Below are 22,265 nucleotides of genomic sequence, written 5' to 3'. Positions count from 1 at the left end.
GTGATTTCTCGCTTTCTGTTTCTCTCTCTCTGTCTTTTTGGCTGGCGCACACTCCCTATAGCAAAAAAACTCTGAAAAAGAAAAAAAAAAGGAGAAAAAATAGAAAAGTATAGAAAAATACATGACTTTTCCAATGACCCAATATATATGGAATACCAACTTAAATATGAAATATTTTTGTAAGAAATTATCCTTGACTGTACCTTTCATTTTTTAGTGTTACAACCTCTTCCTTTGTCTGATTCAGAAGAGTTTTGGTTATCTCTAGTTCATTTTCTGCCAGGCTAATTCTTCTTTTTATGTCTTCTTCTTGCCTTTCTTTGGCAGTCAGCTCTTCCTGTAAAGTTTTATATATTTGTTGACAAGTCATTAAAGAGTCTTCCTTTTCTTTAAGCAGTCTAGTGTGCCTAAAAAGGACCAGAAAAACATCATACCAACGTGCATTAGGTATTGCATTTTTATATTTATCAAAGCTAACTGAAAAGCACATTTGAAATTATAAACTTAACCTTAAAAAATTAAAGATGCTAAGAAAATAGATAGTCCTGTGATTTAAAAATTCTCCCATTTAGGCAGAGGCAAAAACAATGAACAATATCAAGACACTATAAGCTCTAAAAACATATTTTTATATAAACAGACAATGAGAAAAGCTAAGTGCATTTAAAATAAAATGTTATTTAAAATAGAGTTTTAAATTCAATTATTAAAAGTACTTAAAAATGTGCATTGTCTACCGTGACTCAGAAATGATGGATTCAAACTTCAGTTTTCTAAGTTCTCTTTGACAGTCATCAACTTCATTAGATTTATTCCTAAAAATAATACAAAAGAGATTCAAATTTATTATTTCAATATAGCTAAAGTATAAATGTTTTTCTATATTGTAATTTCACTCATCTATGGGAAGAATTTCACATTTTTCACATTATTTCTTTAAAGAAATAAATTACCAGTCCACTTTGATAATGGCCAAGTAAGCTCCTATCAGAAAGCTTAGTAAAAAACAATCAGCAGAAAACTATACACACACACTCAAATCTGCATGGAAAGTGACCAAAAGCAGGGAGATTTGGTAGGGAAGTACAGTTGACCATTGAACAATGCCAGGGTTAGGATCACTCATCTCCTGCTCAGTTGAAAATCTGGAACCAGCAAATGGTATAACAGTTAAGTTGCTGGGTGCCTACGTAGTTGATCTTGGTTCGATCCTGGACCTGGCAGCTTAAAACTCACACTGGGCGTGTGTGCGTGTGTGCTCAAGATCCCAAGAGGAGAATGGAGGAGAAAGGATTGCAGCATGGCCATCCCCCCTGGTGGGGTGATTTCTTGCTTTCTGTCTGACTTTCCAGTGAGTGCTTGCGCCTGTATAGCAAAGATTTCTCTTAAAAAAAAAGAAAGAAAATCTGAGTAAAACTTTTGACTCTCCCAAATTGTTGACTAGATGCCTTACCAGTGACATAAACAATGGATTAGCACATATTTGTTTTATGTTATATGTATTATTTACTGTATTTTTATAATAAAGAAAGCTAGAGAAAAGAAAATGTTATTAAGAAAATCATAAAGAAGGGCCAGCAAGTGGCGTGGTGGTTAAGGCTCTGGATTCACACATGGCTGACCACAATCTTAAGAGGAGAATTGAGGAGAAGGGATTGTGGTGTGGCCATGCATTTAAATGAACACATGCAACTCAAACTGGTGTTGTTCAAGGGTTAATCATAGGTGTTTGGAATGAGATAACAGCACTAAGTTAAGTTTTTAAAACATTATTTTAAGCCTGAAGGCAGGCCCAAGTGTGTACCACACAAGGGAACTAAAACACTGGTAGAAAACTCCTGTCTTTCTTGCCTGAAGAACCAGAGGACAGTATTTAGGGTAACCACAACTGCTGGAAAGTGATGGGGGAACTGTGAATAGATGAGAGGCAGAGAGAGGGAGTCCCAAATAGTGCATATAAATTCTGCCCACTTGTCTCGCTGAGCCCTGAGCAACTTGTGCACAGAGCAGACTCTAAGCAACCTAGTTAGAGATAAAAGTGTTGAACTGATACAGAACTGCTGCCTAGAGACAGAGTTAGCAGTTTAAGGCCAATCAAGTTAATTGCCTTCTTAAAGCTATACCACTGCCACCACCACCATCAACAACAACAATCACAACATTTTTTGGATGGATATAACAGAATCCACAATCTCCATAACATAATAACCATCATGTTCAGAATATAGCACGAAATTATTCAACATATTTAAAAAAAAAAACAAACCAGAAAAGTTTGACCCATTCTCAAAAGAAAGACAGTTGGGAGTCAGCAGTTAGTGTAATGGCTATGTCGTTGGCCTCCCACGTAGTCTACCGCGGTTCACGTCCCGGACCCAGTGGATTAAAACTCACGCAGGGCGCATGTGCGTGCGTGCCCAAGATCCCGAGAGGAGAATGGAGGAGAAGGGATTGCGGCGTGACCATCCCCCCTGGGGGGTGATCTCTTGCTTTCTGTCTCTATGTCCCTCTCTGTCTGTCTGGCGAGCGCATGCGCCCTATAGCGAAAACCTCTCAAAAAAAAAAAAAAAAAAAAAAAAAGACAGTTAACAGAGACTGACTCTGAGATGACCCAGATATTTTAGCAGACAAAGATTTTTGAAGGAGCAATTATAACTCTGCTCAAAGACATAAAGGAAAACCTGCTCTAATTGATAAATCTCATCAGAGAAGTAAAAACCATTAAGAAGAACCAAATGAAAATTCTAAAACTGAAGTAAATGTTTGCCTTGATCTTATGTGACTGGGTTTTGTAACAATACTCAAAAGGTTAATATATAAAGAAAGATTAATATTCCAATTTAAATTTATCTAGACTGCTCATTAATAACTCATGTTCTGAATGTATCTCAAAATAGCTTATAAACTGCACAATGAAGTATATTAGATTATCAGCGAGTCTACTCTACTTGCAGAATGACTTAAAATGTATTATGAATGATCATGTAAAAATCATCATGAACGGGCCAGCAGGTGATTCCACAGTTCAAATCCCAGATCCGACAGCTTGAAAATCATGCGTGGCTCCCGTGCATGTGCGACCAGGATCCCAAGAGAACAGAGGAGAAGGAAGTGTGGTGTGGCCATCCCCCCTTCTCATTTTCCCTCTCTCTGTCTTTCTTTGGCAAGTGCATGTGCCTTATAGCAAAATTAAAAAATAAAAAATAAAATAAAAGTGCTTGCAAAAGATGGTGTAATCATGTTCCAGAGTCAGAAGAGCCAGCTGGGAGGGGCTCTCACTCACTAAGCCTGGGACAATCTGAGTACCAAAATAATTAAGTACAGCAATAAATTATAAGTCATTGAAAAATAGGAACTTGTGAGTCTGTACAACACATACACAAATAGAAGGAGAGAGGATCTCCCTAACAGTACAATGCTGAGGGCTGACTAATAAAGAGGGACATTGTTCTGTATAGAAAATCATCATAAAGACTGGATAGGGCAAAGTCATTAATGGATGATATATCTAGGGATCAGTTTTGGTGAGGAGCAAGGTATTTGCATGTATTTGAAGCATCCCTTGTAGACTAATTAAGAGGGGACAAAAGCCTTTGGTAATTATACAGTGGAAATACTGAGCAATACCTTGACAAGGTGATCAAAAATTAACATCAACAGTGAAAGGCAGATGGTTATCACATGCCTCTGGATGTGAAGCCCTTAGGACACATCACCGCCTGCGGGGTTTTCTGGCTGAGACCACGCAATCAGGAGGAACATCAGGACAATACAAAATATGCAAGTTTCTATTTTTCAAAGCAGTGTGAGGGATCTGCACTTCTTAAAAACGCTGATGTCATCAAAGCAAGGACAGATTATGGAAACAGTCTAGATTAAAGTGGTCTAAAGAGACAATCGAGTACACTGACCCTAGGCTGGATCCTATACTGGAGAGAAAATGCTATAAAGGATACCATTCGGCCAGCTGACAGAACTCAAACATGGATGGTAAAGTATTGGGTTGTCGGGACAGTCATGACACACTTTTGCATAGAAGAATACGTCATGACTTTCCCGATGACCTAATATTATATGTTAATTTATGACACTGATTACTTGACTGTGGTTATTAAAAAATATCACCATCCAGAGGAAAGGAGGTCTGAAATAACTAGATGTAAAGAGCTATGTTGTATGTACGTTACTCTAAGCGATTCAGGAAAAAATATCACTGTATCTACACACATACATATATATATATATATGCATATATCTCTCTTTCTGGCAAGCATACGTACTCTTTGGCAACTAAAGAAAAAAAAGTGTGAAGATGAACAAAGACTGTTATGACAGAGGACACCTGCTATTTCATTTATCCTTTACCCCAAAATAATCTTCCAGTAAAACTGAATATAAATTTTGATGTCAGATTACAAATACGTGTATATATATATATGTATATGTATGTATTTTTGTGCGTGTAGAAAAAGAGAAAGCATATGAGTTAAAATGTTAACAACAGGTGAATCTGGGTAAAGACTGTGGATGCTCTTTGAACTATTTTTACCTTTTCGAAGTTTGAAGTTACTTCTAAATAAAACATCAGAAAAGAAAGAATAAGGAAAAGAGTAATAACGTACAGCAGAAAGGCAGGCAAAGGCTGCCTGGCTCCAGCGAGTCACAGAGGAAAGGCGACAAGGAGCCGGAAGTGCAGAGGTATAATTTTTATTGATTTTTAAAAATCATACTACTCTATATTGACTAGAAGTCGAGAATAGATATTTACAAATGACTACTACTGAGATAATAATTCGGCATACTCTTATGAGAGGGCAATGAGTCATTATACATTAAGAGCCTTAAAAATATTCAGGTCTGAGCCTAGCAAAAATTATCCTAGGGAAATAATGATGTATGAGTAGAAAGATCTAGCTGTATGAATTTTCTGAGAATCTTATTTAGAAAATGAAAAATTCGTACGTTCTGAAAATGAGGGATTAGTAAATAAGTCATAGTTCATCCATGGATTGCAGTACTTTTAGCTGTCAATAATGACCTATAAATGGGCCCAGCCATGGTGGTGCGCACTGCTAAGACACTGTGCTGCACTAGCTGGTATGATACGGGAGCTCCAGATTTGGTTCCTGGTCCAACGTAAAGGTCTTGCACCTTCACCTGAGATTGCAATCCCAGTAACTCAGGGAGACTGAGGCAGGAGGAAAGTGAGTTTGAGGCTGGTCTGGGTAATATACTGAAAGCGTCTGTAGAAGAGGGCCATGCCTGGTGGAGCACATATATCCTCCCAGCTCCTTGGGAGGCTGAGGCAGGAGGATAAATACATGAAAACTTGCTTCTCCATATCATGTAATGGCATGGAAAAATACCCAAGATACACTACCAGGTAAGAACAGCTTGCAAAACAGTCCATAATGTATGCTCCCAATTACATTAAAAGATACGCTTACTTATAAAAAATATAAACTGAATGGATATATTAAAATGTAACTATAGCTTCATTTAAAAAAAATTGTATGTGTTCTAAGTTTTATATATCTGCTCTGATATCAAACAGAAATGTTTCTTTTAAAAATGTCTTAAGGGACCAGCAGATGGTGTAATGGTTATATTGCTGGACTCCCACATGGTTGACTGTGGTTTGAGTCCTGGACCCAAAGCCTTCAAACTCATTCTGGGTGCATGTGTGTGCTTGTCCAAGATCCCGAGAAGAGAATGTAGCATGCTCATTCTCCCTAAGGGGTGATATCTAGCTTTCTGTCTCTCTGGCAAGTGCATACACTCTATAGCAAAATCTCTCCAAAAAGATAAAATAAACAAATAAATAAAAATGCCTTGAGATTAGAACCAGCAAGTGGGATGGTGGTTAAGGTACTGGACTCCCACATGGCCAACTATGGTTCAAGTCCTAGACCTGGTGGCTCGAAAGTCACATCAGGCACATTTGTGTGTACACCCAAAATCCTGGGAGAAGAATGGAGAAGGAATTGCAGAGTGGCCATCCCCCTTGGGGGATGATTTTCCACTTTCCTTCTCACTGTTTTGCTTCTCCCCCCATGTTCATGTGCCCTTTGGCAAAAACCTTAAAAGTCTTGAGATTTAGCTGCCCTACTATAATTGCATTATATGCTCACTCTTATATACACTTGGTCCAAGTCAAGAGGGGCAGTAAAACTCCATTTAGTGCTTATTTTACTAACTATGTGGATAATCACTCTGGGCTGTGAATTGTTTCTTTTTTAAAGTTTGCTCCCTAGGGTACCTCCCATCCTGAGGTCTCCCCTCACCACAGCTCTGTCATCCCCAATGCCAGTTAAGCCACTCTTTCTGGTCTACCCTTCACTACCCAATTGTTATCTTCACCTTCATTAAGATGGGAGGGAACTGGAAGGAGCAGAAAGACTGCCTATGTCTCTTAAAGCTCTGCATTCCTTCTTTTACTCTCAGCAAATAGTGCTAATCCTTTCTCTTCAATTGCCATCAATAAGACCTCAGAAGGGCCCCTGCTGCTCCTGCCACTCAAAGCAAAAGAAATAAGATGAAACAATTGGTTATTTTCCCCCAATTGGAAAGCCAATGGTCCATACCATTTCACTCCTTTTTGTGAAATAGCCCATCTAAACTGCCTCCTTGATATTTCCACTTAGTTGTCTAAAGGCACCTCAACTCTAACAGAACAAGAGCTTTGCTTTCGATTTCACCACACTGCATACCTATTTCTTGCACAGATTCTCCCACTTCAATAAATGGACAAACAGAAAATGATACTAACAGGTAATATGTATCTCACGTACTTCAAAGCAGTTCTTATTCCCATTTCATAGCTGCAAGAACTGAGACCAGAGAGATAAGTAACTTCCCTAAGGTGACAAAACTACTAAGTAATAGTGTTGGGATTCGAAAACCAGTAGTCTAGATCTGGAGTCTGGGTTCTTTACTCTATACTGCCTCTCAACAGTCTACCCTGATGCTGGAAAGCTTCAAACCCTACCCTTGTTCTTTCCTTTCATTTCTAGTCTCCATTCTCCCCAGCTACATCTCCTCCATCAGGTAATCCTGTCATATTGACCTCTGGCACGCTTCTCGCCATCTTCAGGTTACAGCCTGAGGCTAACCCAGAGTCCCTGCTCACTTGCACGAACACACAACCCTCCCACTCAGTCTCCACGACTTCCATTTTACTCTTACTCCAGTCTCTTCTCCAAGTTGTAACCACAGTGACTTCTCAAAATATGGATTAGATCACTCTCCTGCCTAAAATCCTCCAAAAGCTTCCTGCTGTTCTCTAAATAAATCCAAACCCATCATGTGCTCTTCTGAATACAACGGTAGCTTCATTTCCTATTGTTGCTATGACAAATTTACAACAAGCTTAGAGTTCAAAGCAACATACTTGTATCGTTTCACAGTTCTGGAGGTTGAAAGTCATAAAATCAAGGTGTCACCAGGACTATTTCTTCTGGAGGCTCCAGGGTAGAATTCATTTCCTTCTTTTCCTAGCTTCTAGAAACTACTTGTATTTCTTTCTCTTTTTTTTGGAGAGGTTTTTGCTACAGGGTGCGTGCGCTTGCCAGACAGACAGAGAGAGACATAGAGACAGAAAGCGAGAAATCACCCCCCAGGGGGGATGGTCACACCGCAATCCCTTCTCCTCCATTCTCCTCTCGGGATCTTGGGCACACACGCACACGCGCCCGGCATGAGTTTTAAGCCACTGGGTCCGGGACATGAACCGCGGTCGACTACGTGGGAGTTCAGCGAAATAGCCATTATGCTAACTGCTGGTCCCAGTAGTTAAAATCTTAAAACAAAAATTATCTTAAGTTGGACAGGTGAAGACCTTTCCTATTCCCACCCCCTACAAAGTCTGAAGATAAAAACTTTAAAGAAACTATTTTCATAGCATCTTCTAATTTCTGGACATCCAAAGACATGTGGGTGTATACAGTAAATCCCCAATTTATTAACAAATTGTATGTCCAATTTTTTGAACTAATGATTTTAATTTCAGAATTAATCATAAAGAAAAAGAAAAGATGGTCAAGTCACAGACTTGGCTAGAAGTATATAGTACTGGGAGACCGCTGACCTCTAGCACCTGGGGCTTGAACAGTCCTGGGTTCTGATGCCAAATACCCACCCTCCCTGACATAGTACTAGCAGTGAAGAAAAGCAGACAGAGCATACATGGAAGAGCTAGAGTCAGGTAAAGGTGGAGAAAGCACTTGGGGCTATTTAAGTGGCTCCATCTTTTATAACTCACTTTTCTGAAACTGGGTGTGCTCTGTGTGTGTGTGTGTGTGTGTGTGTGTGTGTGTGTGTCTGTGTGTTGTTTTAGAAGGTCTTCTATGGGCAGGAAGCATCAGTTTTATAAACTGACACAAAGCATAAACATTTCTGTAATTGTTCAGGTAATTAGTTTGACAGACTTTAATGAGCTGGTATAGCTTTTCCCTCCAACTACAATCTACCATCACTCATAATTTCTCAGCATCCATATTACAAACTATGCTAAAAGTATAATTAACAAAAAGTACCACAAAACCTGTGCTAATATTAAATGCTACTAGTACATACTAAGACTTAGTCTGCAATAAAATTTTTTTAAATGATAAAAAATGCAAAAAAAAGCTTATCACAACTGCTAAGCTTTTTCTTTCCTTTCTCAAGTTTATTTATTCATTTCCTCCATGAATGAGAGAAATATAAAACATACACACACACACACACACACACACAGCACCCTCAACAGAGTCCTGATACCACAATCCACCCACAATTTCAGCCAGCCTTAGATCATGGGCCCATGTTTGCCCAGTATACTCAGGGAGGTTGCTGGATATGAACTGAGAACCTTCCCATGTGGGTCAGCCTTTTAGATCACTGCGTTTTACCAATGCACTACCATCCAGCCTCATTTTTTTCCTTTTCTTCAGTATGCTATTTCTATGTTAAGCTTCTCTCCTAACTTTCTAGGACTCTAACTAATGAGTATTAACATGTTCATGAGTTCCCTTTAGATTATTTGGGTGCCAGCACCACTTTCCTATTCCAGAACTGTGCCTTCTGTACTTCTAAAGCTCCCAGAAGCAAACATCACACAATAGCTGTGGCCTGCCTAGACTGCTCCTCACGTGAGACATCTAGATCACCAAAGCTCTACCCTCCACCCTCATGTTCCCAGAAGGAGGGGAACAATGATTCCACCCCCCATACCCAGAACCACTATCTTACTTCTTCTTCGTATTTCTTGTCTTCCAGAAAGTGATCTCCTGGGCCCAAGGATTCATCCAAGGACTGCATGACTACTCAGTTCTTTAAGCCCAGCCATCATATAAAGACAACAGAGCTATTCTAGGTATTGTACTATTAACCAGTGTTATAAAGCACAAATATTTTGTTTTTATTTTTCTTCAAAAAACTATTTTGCTACAAGTAATCCAAGCATGCATTGATTTGATGGGGCATTTGGAATTTGTTCTTCATTGTGTTGTTCAACATTTTATTAAACACATCACTCTTAGGAGCAGTCCATGGTCAACAACAAACATCTGGTTACTAAGCATTCTAAATATTTATATTTCTTATGAGTTCATTCTTCTAAAATACAAGAATTGAAAATGAGAGCCACCAGATTATACACCACAAAGTAAAATAAAATACTTACATTTTTCAAATATACTTATATATATATATTCTACTTTAGTGTTAAATTATAAATATACTTCCTTTATACTGTGAAGTATTTTTTAAATTTCTTAAGAAAAGTCTTTTTTTTTTTTTTTTTTTTAGGTTTTTGCCATTGGGCACATGTGCTCACTGGAGAAATACAGTGAGAAAGAGAGAGAAATCACCCCCAAGGGGGATGGCCATGCCACAATCCCTTCTCTTTCATTCTCTTCCTGGGATTTTGGGTATGCATGTACACGTGCCTGGCATGATTTTTCAGGCTGCCAGGTCCAGGACTTGAACCACAGTTGACCATGTGGGAGTTCAGGGCCTTAACCTACTGGCCCCAGGAAAATTAATTTTTAAAAGAAATAGTACTCTGGATATTTACAAGATCATTTTCTGAACAGTTGCTTTCCGACATTTTTTTTAACCTAAAGCATAAGTACACCAACATGTCAAAGGTTCCACGAAAACTAACATTGGTCATTTTAAGAAACAACTTCAATATTATTTCTTGTGGACAGATAATAAAGAGACAAAGATAAGGAAAAAACTCAAGAGAATTTCATATTAAGTTACTGCATTTGAACAAATGGTGGAAGCTTTAATACCTGGATAGGCAAGTTTCTTCTTAAGGGGAAGAACCCCTTTACGTATGTAAAAATATTTCCACGTCCTTCAACACCCTGTCATCCAGCAAAGGAGCCAAACAGCAGTAGACTGTCCCCACACAACTGAGTCCCTGCCAAAGGTCACAGAGAACACACTGGGGACTTCCTAAATTCTTTGCGTGTGACACATCTAAGGGCAATGTCATCTGACAAGTCATTTAGTGTTCCCCATCTTACATGAGCCTTTCTTTATAGCTGTCCATCTCCATAACGGCATTCTGAAGTTTCAACCCAAGCGCCTCTACTTGACATTGTAAATCTGAAATGACACATGTATTCATCTGATTAGTACATTTTCAAGTGTCCAGATATTTTCATAGAACAAACTATTCTTCTCACGTTGCCACTCGGCTTCTGAAAAAGATAGCACCTGTTTACTCCACTTGGCCTATATGACCACATCCAGCTCAGCCCTCTCTAACAACCCGTAGGATAAATGGGGTTTGACAGACCTGATTTGTTGGCTTTTCTCTGCTCCCACTCCCATCTTTATGCTAATTTTCAAATAGCAAATAGGCCAACTTTTATTAATGTTTTCCAAGGAAATTTATGTAGCCAACACATACATTTTTCTCTCAGTCTCTGTCTCTCTCATTGCAGAAATAAATAAGGAAACTTTAAGAAAAAATTGTTGAGGAGATCTCTGATCATGTGACTCACTGATGACACACTTGACTGCCTGAGCTTGCTCTCGTGGTCTGGGACTGAGAAGTATGCCACATCCTCTTGGTAGAAATGAAATAGACAAATCACGTGACAGGCTCATGGTAAGAATTTGCTAACTCTGGGTAGCATCTAAAAGGCATTTAAATGACTTTCAAAGCCAAAGAGACTACGAGCAGGAAATTAGCTTCCTCAGTCTTGAACTAGAGAATTTAAGCAGTATTTGAGGAAGATTATTTAAGCAGTGATGCCTAACATGTGTGTGGATCCAGAACTGAAACGACAGCAGAAAGAACAAATGGCTTGAATTATCTAAGTCCCGCCATTAGCCTGTATGTGGGAATCATGATCTGAACCCTAGCCCCAAGGACAGTCCTTGCTGGTACTCGTTTTGAGAAGCTAAAGTGAAAAAACAAACTTTCGCAAATGAAGTAACTGGTTTCTACAGATTAAAAAAAAAATCAAAATACTGGAATTATAAAATGTCTAGGTTTCATCTTCTCAAGTGTTTTAATAACATTTTAAATAGAAAATGTTAAAATATTTATGCATTTATATAAATACATTAACCTTTTATATAAATCTTTAATGTGCCTTTATGAAGAGCAATTCCTTAAATCTAAAAAAAAAAGTTTTAATTTTTAAAGAAAATAAATTAGCTCTAAATAAATGTTTTAATTAGAATTTACCAAACATGTGTATAAATGTGTATAAATCTTTGCTTACTCACTTTTAAATACAGTATTTTAAAATTTACTAATCAAATTTTAAATTGACAATTGCATGTATTTATTCTATACAACATGATGTTTGAAACTTATATACATGGTAGAATAGCTAAATTGAGCCAATCAACATATGCATTACTCTCACAAATTTATTTTTTTTTGTGGTAAAAACACAAAATTTACTTTTAGGAATTTTTAAGAATATAATATACTAGAATTAACTACAGTCACCATGTTGTTCAATAGACATCTTGAACTTACTCCACTTACCCAACTAAAATTTGGTATCCTTTGACCCAACATCTCCTTACACATATTGTTCTGTTTTATCCTTCATACTGCTATGTGGGTGCTAATAGCTCAGTTTTTCCAGGTGAAAAGCAAATGTGATCCTTTCAATTCTTTAGCCTGGTGTCTTAACAACCAGTAAGTAAATTAACCAGCAGTCGAGCTCATGGAATAGTTTATACTCTGCTAAAGGGGTCTGTTTTAGAGGAGGCCCCTCAACAAGATTCAGCATGAGCTTACTTGACAGATATTTGTGGGTTATATTTTTTCTGCTTACCGAGAGATATTATATGGGAGAAAAGAGAAAACGTACACAGGGAGTTTATTTTGAGGACAACCTTTTGAAAACAGCAAGCCCTGTGAATGTTCTTAATGTGCTTCTTTGTTATTAAGTTCAAGTGGGCTTGCAGAGGGGTTCTATTGACACAGGTTCAGCCAAAAGAAAAGAGAAAACGTACACAGGGAGTTCATTTTTGAGGACAACCTTTTGAAAACAGTAAGCCCTGTGAATGTTCTGTAATGTGCTTCTTTGTTATTAAGTTCAAGTGGGCTTGCAGAGGGGTTCTATTGACACAGGTTCAGCCAAAAGATTTTGACTCATACTCTGAAGAATGAGGAAGGAAGGAAATTGGTGTTTGTTGATGCATCATATCCAGGCACTGTGCAGGGTGCTTTCTTCTATAGCATTTATTTGTAAATAACCACAACCACCATGAAAAACAGGTGTATATTTTCTTTTTACGGATGAAGACTCTCTAGATCAGAGAAAGTAATTAACTTATCAAAAGTAACCTGCTAGTTAGAAGTGATCTCGTCATTCAAACTCAGGTCTGTCTGTTCCCAGGTCCTTAGCTCTCTCACATTGACTCTTGAAATATAAAAGCTGCAAGGGAATTCTATATTTGCCCATGAAAGTATAGTTAACAAGGCTATATATCCATTGCCATATCCCAAAATTCTTAAAGAGGTATACTTAAGACAAATGAAAAGTCTTTTTCTTACAAAAAATATATAGTAACTGACAGAATGCTTAACTCCAAATGATGGTCTACATTTTTGAATAGCTTAAAAATGAATATATTATAATGAATAAAATATTTTAAGACAAATATGGTACCACTGTGACTATTTTATGAGACTGACATCAGAGAGAATAATTATGCTTTCCTATTAAATGTCTCTTGTTGCTTTTGTCAGGATATAATCCTAAACTAGATAAAGCACAGGTCTGAGCCCACGTGAGAAATTTTGTTACATTACTTCTAAATATAGCTAAGTTTAAGGAAGAATTAATATCTTAAAAATAAACCCCAAAGGATTGGTACTTGATGTAAAAATTTTATGCAATTAATATTTAATTACTCGAGAATTAATAGAATGGTAGACAGTAAAAATGGTAGCTAATACAAAGCCCTTTTTTTGGAGATGTTTTTGCTACAGAGCATGTGCACTTGCCAGAAAGAGACAGAAAGTGAGAAATCACCCCCCAGAGGGATGGCCACGCCGCAATCCCTTCTCCTCCATTCTCCTCTCAGGATCTTGGGCACACACGCGCACGTGTCCAGTGTGAGTTTAAGCCACTGGGTCCTGGACTCGAACCGTGGTCGACTACCTGGGAGTCCGGCGACATAGCCATTACACCAACTTCTAGTCCTCAAAGCTCACTTTTATAACTTGATAAGTATTCTTAGGTCACATTCGAATATGCATGTACACCATAGTTCTAGAATTTATTGGATTTAAAGTAAAATAAACTATGCTGCCATAAGCTAACTCAAGAAGAAAAGCTATTTTATTTCCAATATTATTCTCTTTAGATACTCACCTAAATCTCCCCATCTCCTTCAATACCAACATATATAGCTTAGTCTTTAATTCATAATAGCCAATGAGTAGAGAAGTCACTTCCTCCCAGAATCATTGCTATGTATTCCACAACATCTCTGAGTAAAATGTGGGAAAATAATAAATGTTTTGCTTTAAAAACAGAAAGCTTTGAAGGCTGCCATAGGCTTTGATGTGAAGTAAACAGAAACAGAAAATACAAGTAATGTCAACAAAGATACAGAAGATGAGAAGACACCAAACAGAACTGAGATAAAAAAGATTTATTATAAATAAGTCATAACGTAAAAGGCCCATCAGTGAGTGTATGATCAGGAGTTGATTAATACATTTTCATGTTGTTTATTTATTTCTACTTTAAAAAATTTTCTAATCAAGAAGTGCTAAGAGTTATTTTTTAAAAACATAGGACATATCTTTGTTGTTCTGAATGAGGCATAAGCATCCTACTGGTTTATTAGAGGCTCTAGTAGACTAGGAGGGTTCTTTTGTTTTCAGAAGCAGAGTGCCCAGTTCCTGTCCTCAGTAAATAAAGGAACATAGTTAGGATAAGCAGCAGAGAGATTAAGCCACCTGCACAAAACAGCTCCTTCAGTTTCTAAGGAAAGGAGTTCTTAAATAAGTGTATTGTTCTGTTCAGGCCTTCTCTATAGTTAAATAAATTCGACTTCAATTTTCTGTCATTCAGCATGACATTGGATTATGAGGCAAAAGGCCCTGAATGCCTACAAAAAGAAAGGAAGCATTGGCTTTAAACACCACGCAGATGTAAGGCGGAACCCATGGAAACAATCCAAAATTTACAACAGCAAATTCTACTACGATGTGACTGCGTTCTTTGCAAATATTAAATAAGACGCAAATGATTTTAAATGAACAAAACAAAAAAGAGCTCTTAGCCTCTCTTCATACGCAGCCAGCTGCTTGCTGGATTGCATTACACCGACATCAGACTTGGGCTAATTAGTTATTTAAGAAAATCCTGTTATTCCAAAAGGTTTCTAGAAACTACAAACACAAAAAAGGTAGCTATTTTATAGGATGATATAAAACTTTATAGTCACTTGGAGGACATATTAGGTTAGTATAAAGTTTGAGAGAACAATACATAAAATCTTTATAGTGGAGAAATATTTTAAACTTAATACTTCCTGGATAAAGAAAACAAGTTCAAAGTGCTATATGGAGGAAAATAAATCCAGGTTAAAGAAGCATAATGTAAGAACAAGCAGGCAGAAAAACTGGCACCCAGTGATCCGAGGAAACTTTTTTCTCTTAGTGAGAAATTAAAGATTGCTTTTTTTTTTTTTTCTAAATGGTAGAGCTAACTGAAGACAGGGGAAAACAAAAGCCCAACTCTCTTAACATATCTTATCTAAAAGGATAGGAAGGAGGAGTCGCACACTCAAACCATGTTGCCCAGTTTCAAGTCCCTGGCTCTGTTTGGGATGTACGAGTTCAGGTGTTTTGGTCTCCTTGTCTGTAACATGATTACTGTCAAGTAAGACTGTTTCCGAATTAAATGACTCCTTAAAGTAAAAAGAACAGCAGCAGACACACGTGGAACAAGAGGTAAACAGCAACTGCTACCACTAGGGGACATGTTCAGGCCATTCCTCTACTTCTGCTCTGAATCTCATTACTCTCACCTAGAGGTCTTTGTTCATGCACCTGGGCGGGGGTCACCAGTGATTATTGTTGTGTGGGGAAAAGTAAAAATGGGGTTTTCAACTGTATGTGTGCGTGTGTGCGTGTGTGTGTGTGTGTGTGTGTTTCCTTTAACAATCAATAGAGTAACTGGCCAAACATTAAAATGTGTTAAATACGGGTGATGGGTTCACACGTTTGTTATATTATTCACTGTATTTCCGTGTTTGAAAAAATGTAGATCTATCATTTAGAGAGAGGCCTAGGATAACAGCATGTTCTGTACTAAGGAACCTAATCACTCTGTTCAGTGTGTTCAAAGTATAAAAGAAAACAAGGCAGAGAAGAAAATGTGTTTTGGGTGAAGAGAGATGAGGTCAAAATAGCAATTAAAGTAGCTTATTTGACTGTGTTGACAGGGAGCAGAGAAATTTAGCTGGAGGGGGGTATTGTAACAAGAAGTGTAGCTTGTTTGTTTTTAAGATAGGTAATAAGAGACATGTGTATTTGCATTTGGGGAAGATCAATTCTAGAGGGCAACTATGCATGTTTTTTTTTTTTTTTTTTTTTACTTTGTCAGAGGGCATATGTGCTTGCCAGAAAGAAACAGAGAAAAGGGAGAAAGCACTCCACCATGGGGCATGGTCATGCCACAATCCCTTCATTTCTCCCTCAGGATTTTGGGCATGTGTGCACACACACGTCTGGCATGTTTTTCAAGTTGCTGGGTCTGGGATTTGAAACATGCAATAAGCCATATGGGATCCAGCTCCCTTAACCACTAGGCTATGACTGGCCCATATGTTTGTGAATATAATGTAATATAGGCCTATCTGCATCTTATGAGCAAAAAGACTTAATTTTTCACAGGTGTTAAAAATTACACAAATCATGTTATGACACAAATCTCACTCTAATTTTTACTTTTTCACTCAACATTACATTTTTGAGACCTATACATAGAGATATAATCATTCCTTCCTGACTGCTACAAATATTTCATCAAGTGTGCATACTACTCTTTACTTATCCAGTCCCATAGTAATGTCATCTAGATTACTTGAAACTTTGTCATCACAAATAATCCTGTAATCAAAGTTTGCACTCATCTTCTTGTGTACATATGGGAGACTTTTCTGCAGTTATGGCCCCAGAGCAGTAGTAGGTATATGTATGAGCTCACAGATTTACTCATACTTAAATACTGCCAGACGGTTCCCTAAATGGAGGTGTTAGCTTATGCTCCCATCTCACTAAATCAAAGCCCCTGCTGTCCTAACACTCAATAGCAACAGCTATTTTTCTAATTGTTGCCAATCCAAAGTGTTCAAAGTAGCGTCATGCTGTTGGTTAAATTTGCAGTTCTCTGCTTAATATTGAAGCTGAGCATCTCATCACATTTCTCAGCCACTCATGATTCCCTTTTTATGTTTTCCTCTTTCCCAGTTTCTTTTCTATTAATGCCAATCAAACGTTTTTGTTCACTCTTCCATAAAAACAGCTCTTTTCAAGGTCATGAATGACCTTCTATATTTTAGTTCCACCCCTTGAGTGTGGTTTCGTTTTCTGTGGTTTGGCTTTCCACAGTTCCAGTTACCGAGGTTCAACCACAGTCTGAATATATTAGATGAAAAATTACAGAAGTAAACAACTTAGAACTTTTAAATTTTGAGTAGCGTAATGAAATCTTGCATCATCCCATTGGTTCCAGGATGTAAATCATCCCTCTGTCCAGTTTGTCCACCATGTACATGCTACCTGCCTGACAGTCACTTAGTAGATAGCCAGGTTACTGGATCAGCTGTGACAGTACCACAGTGCTCGTGGAGTAGCCCTTACTTTTCATAATAATGGCTCCAAAGCACAAGAGTAGCGATGCTGACATATCGCTAAAATTGTTCTATTTTATTAGTTATTGTCATTCATCACTTTCTGTGCCTACTTACAAATTAAAATTTATAAAAGGTATGTACAGGCAAAAACATAGGATATATAGGGTTCAGTGTTATCCATAGTTCCAGGCATCCACTGGGGGGACTTAGAATCAATTGTTTGTGGAAAAGGTAGACTACCACATTAGCAATTCTAAAGTGTAATGCTGTGTTTTTATCAAATTCCAACTTTAAGCAGCTTTTGACATAGTCATTTTTCTACCTCTTGGCAACACTCTCCTTTTCTGTAAAATGGTTACTGCCAAATAAGACTGTTTGAGAATTAAATGACTTGTTAAAGAAAAAAGAACAGCAGCAGACACACGTGGAACGAGAGGTAAACACCAACTGCTACCAAAGGTGGACATGTTCAGGCCATTCCTCTACTTCTGCTCTGAATCTCATCACTCTCACTCTATTGATGATTCTCATCATTAGATTCACTCTAAATGTCCAGAGGCACAAGAGGCTTCATCATTCCTTTAGCCCCCTCCACTATCTGCATCACCTGCCCCAGTGATCTCATCTAGTCTGATGGCTTTGAATAGCATCTATATGTGGATGTCTTCCAACATCATCATCGCAGCTAATAGACAGAGTAATTACGTGTGCCAGGCACTGTATTCTAAGTGCTTTATAGCCATTGAATCCTTATAGTGCAAAATTATTAGAAAGTAAGTTACAGAAGAGCAGGAGGAAACTTATCTGTGGTGGTCATGGTGCCCAAAATACATGGAAGTTGCTTCAAAAATAATAGTTGAAAGAACAAATGAAATATTGCAGATTTGAGAAATAAGAATGTCAGTAAAAATGCTTACGATTATTTTTACCTAAGGTTAAAATATATAGAACAGAAACAGTTGTACAGTTTTCACTGATATTATCTGGTGCATATCTTGGCATTAAAAAGTAACTTTCTCATAAATATGTTATTTTATTTCAATAGACATTTGTGAAATAGCTAGGTTCTGTGCCAGTTTAGATTGTGTGCAAATATCGATAAAATACACTCCCTTGTATTCAGATAAATTAAAATCAAGTGCCCCATTTAGCCTTGATGCATTCATCAAGGCTAAAAATTAAAGTTTTTAAATAACCAGTCAATAACTCCTTTAAGCTAAAATCTGTTTTGTCTTTCTGCCATTTAGAATTATTTTATTTAGTTAGATGATAGTTAATGATGTGGTTGAAACTGTGGAGTTTCTGATCAGATATAACAGATCTCAATGAACAAAATCAGTCTGTTGCATTAAATAGTTCTATTTTATTAGTTATTGTCATTCATCACTTTCTGTGCCTACTTACAAATTAAAATTTATAAAAGGTATGTACAGGCAAAAACATAGGATATATAGGGTTCAGTGTTATCCATAGTTCCAGGCATCCACTGGGGGGACTTAGAATCAATTGTTTGTGGAAAAGGTAGACTACCACATTAGCAATTCTAAAGTGTAATGCTGTGTTTTTATCAAATTCCAACTTTAAGCAGCTTTTGACATAGTCATTTTTCTACCTCTTGGCAACACTCTCCTTTTCTGTAAAATGGTTACTGCCAAATAAGACTGTTTGAGAATTAAATGACTTGTTAAAGAAAAAAGAACAGCAGCAGACACACGTGGAACGAGAGGTAAACACCAACTGCTACCAAAGGTGGACATGTTCAGGCCATTCCTCTACTTCTGCTCTGAATCTCATCACTCTCACTCTATTGATGATTCTCATCATTAGATTCACTCTAAATGTCCAGAGGCACAAGAGGCTTCATCATTCCTTTAGCCCCCTCCACTATCTGCATCACCTGCCCCAGTGATCTCATCTAGTCTGATGGCTTTGAATAGCATCTATATGTGGATGTCTTCCAACATCATCATCGCAGCTAATAGACAGAGTAATTACGTGTGCCAGGCACTGTATTCTAAGTGCTTTATAGCCATTGAATCCTTATAGTGCAAAATTATTAGAAAGTAAGTTACAGAAGAGCAGGAGGAAACTTATCTGTGGTGGTCATGGTGCCCAAAATACATGAAAGTTGCTTCAAAAATAATAGTTGAAAGAACAAATGAAATATTGCAGATTTGAGAAATAAGAATGTCAGTAAAAATGCTTACGATTATTTTTACCTAAGGTTAAAATATATAGAACAGAAACAGTTGTACAGTTTTCACTGATATTATCTGGTGCATATCTTGGCATTAAAAAGTAACTTTCTCATAAATATGTTATTTTATTTCAATAGACATTTGTGAAATAGCTAGGTTCTGTGCCAGTTTAGATTGTGTGCAAATATCGATAAAATACACTCCCTTGTATTCAGATAAATTAAAATCAAGTGCCCCATTTAGCCTTGATGCATTCATCAAGGCTAAAAATTAAAGTTTTTAAATAACCAGTCAATAACTCCTTTAAGCTAAAATCTGTTTTGTCTTTCTGCCATTTAGAATTATTTTATTTAGTTAGATGATAGTTAATGATGTGGTTGAAACTGTGGAGTTTCTGATCAGATATAACAGATCTCAATGAACAAAATCAGTCTGTTGCATTAAATATAATTTATATGTACATATGATCACAACACAGTTGGATGAGCTCTTAGTCCTTTACAAAAGTACCATCTCATTTAGAATTTTTATAATGAGCATTCACAGAAAAAAACCTTTGCACATGTTAAAATAGGCACCAATAGCAGAAGAAAGTTCTTAATGAGTATTCAAATATATCAATTTCAAATTAACATATATCAACTCGAGCAAACCTCTTATAAAACTCAGATAGTGATATAGGCACTCACAAAATGTATTTCATTTCAGGGTTTATATTTCAAAGGTTTGATTCACATCTATTTCAAAACGAGTATTCTTGAAGTACATTTAACATTTTCTGCATTATGCCAGAAGGGACTGAAATAGTATTTGGAAATTTTTATAAATCAGATGCTAGAACAGGTGCAGATACACAGCTAGAAAATGGCAATTCAATACAGATGTGGTAACGTCGATACCATAAAATTATGTGACTTGTGCATGTGGTGGAATGGGGAAAGGAGTAGATTAAATCAAGCTAAAGAAGTAATCAGAATATTTAAAATTTATAAATGAAATATAGTCTAATATTAAGGATTAAGATGTTTGGTTCAGAATTGTTAGTGCCAAAAAATGCTAAATCTCCACTTTTCTAAAAATTCTAAACATTATACTAAACTAATATAACATGAAGATAATTATAGGGTCTTATAATAAAAGACAAATTATGGAGAGGCCAGTACGTGGTGTGGTGATTAAAGTAGCTGGATCCTGCAAGGCTGAGTGAATGGTTTGAGCCCTAGACCTGGCAGCTTGAAACATATGCTGGGGGCATGTGCATGTGTGCCCAAAATCTCCAAAGGAGGGAGAAATGGAGGAGAAAGGACTGTGGAGTGACCGTCCTCCATGGAGGCTGTTTTCTCATCTTCCCTTTCTCTCTCTCTCTCTCTCTCTCTCTCTCTCTCCCTCTCTGGTGAGTGCATGTGCCCTCTGGCAAAGGTTTTAAAAATCATGGACAGATAAGATAGAGAATCTTAAATTCTAGTTTTTTATTAATTTTTTTTAACCCTGGTGCTATAATTTGAACATGGTACGTTCCCTCCAAAACTCATGTTGAAATTTAATTACAAATGTACTGTTATTAAGTGGTGAGGGGCCTTTAAGAGGTGATTAGGTTTTTAAGAGGGACTAGGTTAATTCTCATAACAGTGACTGAGTTCTCCCACAACTGGATTAGTTGCCATGAAAGCAGATTATTATAAAGCAAGTCCTGCTTTCTTTCCTCTACACAATCACCCCTGCTTGCCCCTTCCACTTCCTGCCATGATTGAAGCAACATGAAGCCCTTGCTTTTAGACTTCTAGGCCTCCAGAACCATGAGCCAAAACAAACTTCTCTCCTTTATAAATTACCCAGTCTCAGGTACTTTTTCATGGCAACATACAACGGACCAGGATACCTAGGTAAATTATTTAACCACGCTTTCTCACCTGGCAAAATGAACATAACACTTGATCTCATAATAACAACTGTGGTGCATTTAAAAATCTGAATGCTTTAGAACAGCATTGCGTTCTAGTGAATATCTACAAATAAATTTCACACAATTACATGTATTTATAAGTTACACCGAGATTTTTTCAAGACTAGGAAATACTAGGAAAGGATACAGACAGTACAGAGTGAACTAAATAGGAAGGGACAGAGACCTATAATGAAATGAACAGAATGTTAGCTGAAAACACTTACGGGATAAGAAAGAAAAAGACTTAGGGTTAATAATAAAGCAAATAAATAATGAAAGATGAACAAGTTTAGATCTAAAAGTATTTAAGAAATTTTTCAGTAGAGCTACATAACCATATAAATATCAACTTTCTTTAATGAATGGGCATGTTTCATGATTAGAGTGCTTAAAGAGATTCCTATATGCAGGACTAATTCTATGCAAAACTGTGAAGGAGATAAGAGTGTATCTTCAGCCACAAAGAGTACTGATTCTTCTTTTTGCACCCTTTCTCCCCATGCTAGGGATGGCAGTAAAAATAGCCAAAGGACAAAATGTTCTTCAACAGAGTGCTTTCAACTACAAAACTACTCTAGACTAATTGCACTCTAAAAATAAAAAAAATCTGCCACACAATGACACATTATAAAAGCAAATAAAAACCCCACAAAAACAAAACACAGTGTTATCATAAGACTAAAGAAATCCTAAGGTAATGCTCATAGACATGTAAAAAATTTAGCTGTGAGGATATTTATATTTTAATTTAAAAAAGTAAAAAATAATATCCAACAATA

The 22,265-nt window shown here is 37.1% G+C and overlaps 1 protein-coding gene across 1 annotated transcript in view; it reads right to left on the bottom strand.

The window, feature by feature from the left end:
- LEKR1 (leucine, glutamate and lysine rich 1) overlaps window positions 1-22,265 on the bottom strand; it is a 174,170-nt gene that overhangs the window by 48,628 nt on the left and 103,277 nt on the right. Inside the window, exons 7-9 of the mRNA XM_014588300.2 lie at window positions 10,518-10,599; window positions 738-815; window positions 204-407 (exon numbers count right to left, since the gene is read on the bottom strand). Coding sequence (XP_014443786.1) covers window positions 204-407; window positions 738-815; window positions 10,518-10,599 — 364 coding nt within the window. The remainder of the gene's footprint in view (window positions 1-203; window positions 408-737; window positions 816-10,517; window positions 10,600-22,265) is intronic.

Source organism: Tupaia chinensis, unplaced genomic scaffold, assembly GCF_000334495.1.
Source record: "Tupaia chinensis unplaced genomic scaffold, TupChi_1.0 Scaffold000272_1, whole genome shotgun sequence".
Taxonomy (NCBI): Eukaryota; Metazoa; Chordata; class Mammalia; order Scandentia; family Tupaiidae; genus Tupaia; species Tupaia belangeri.
This window is presented reverse-complemented; position numbering and strand designations above follow the sequence as displayed.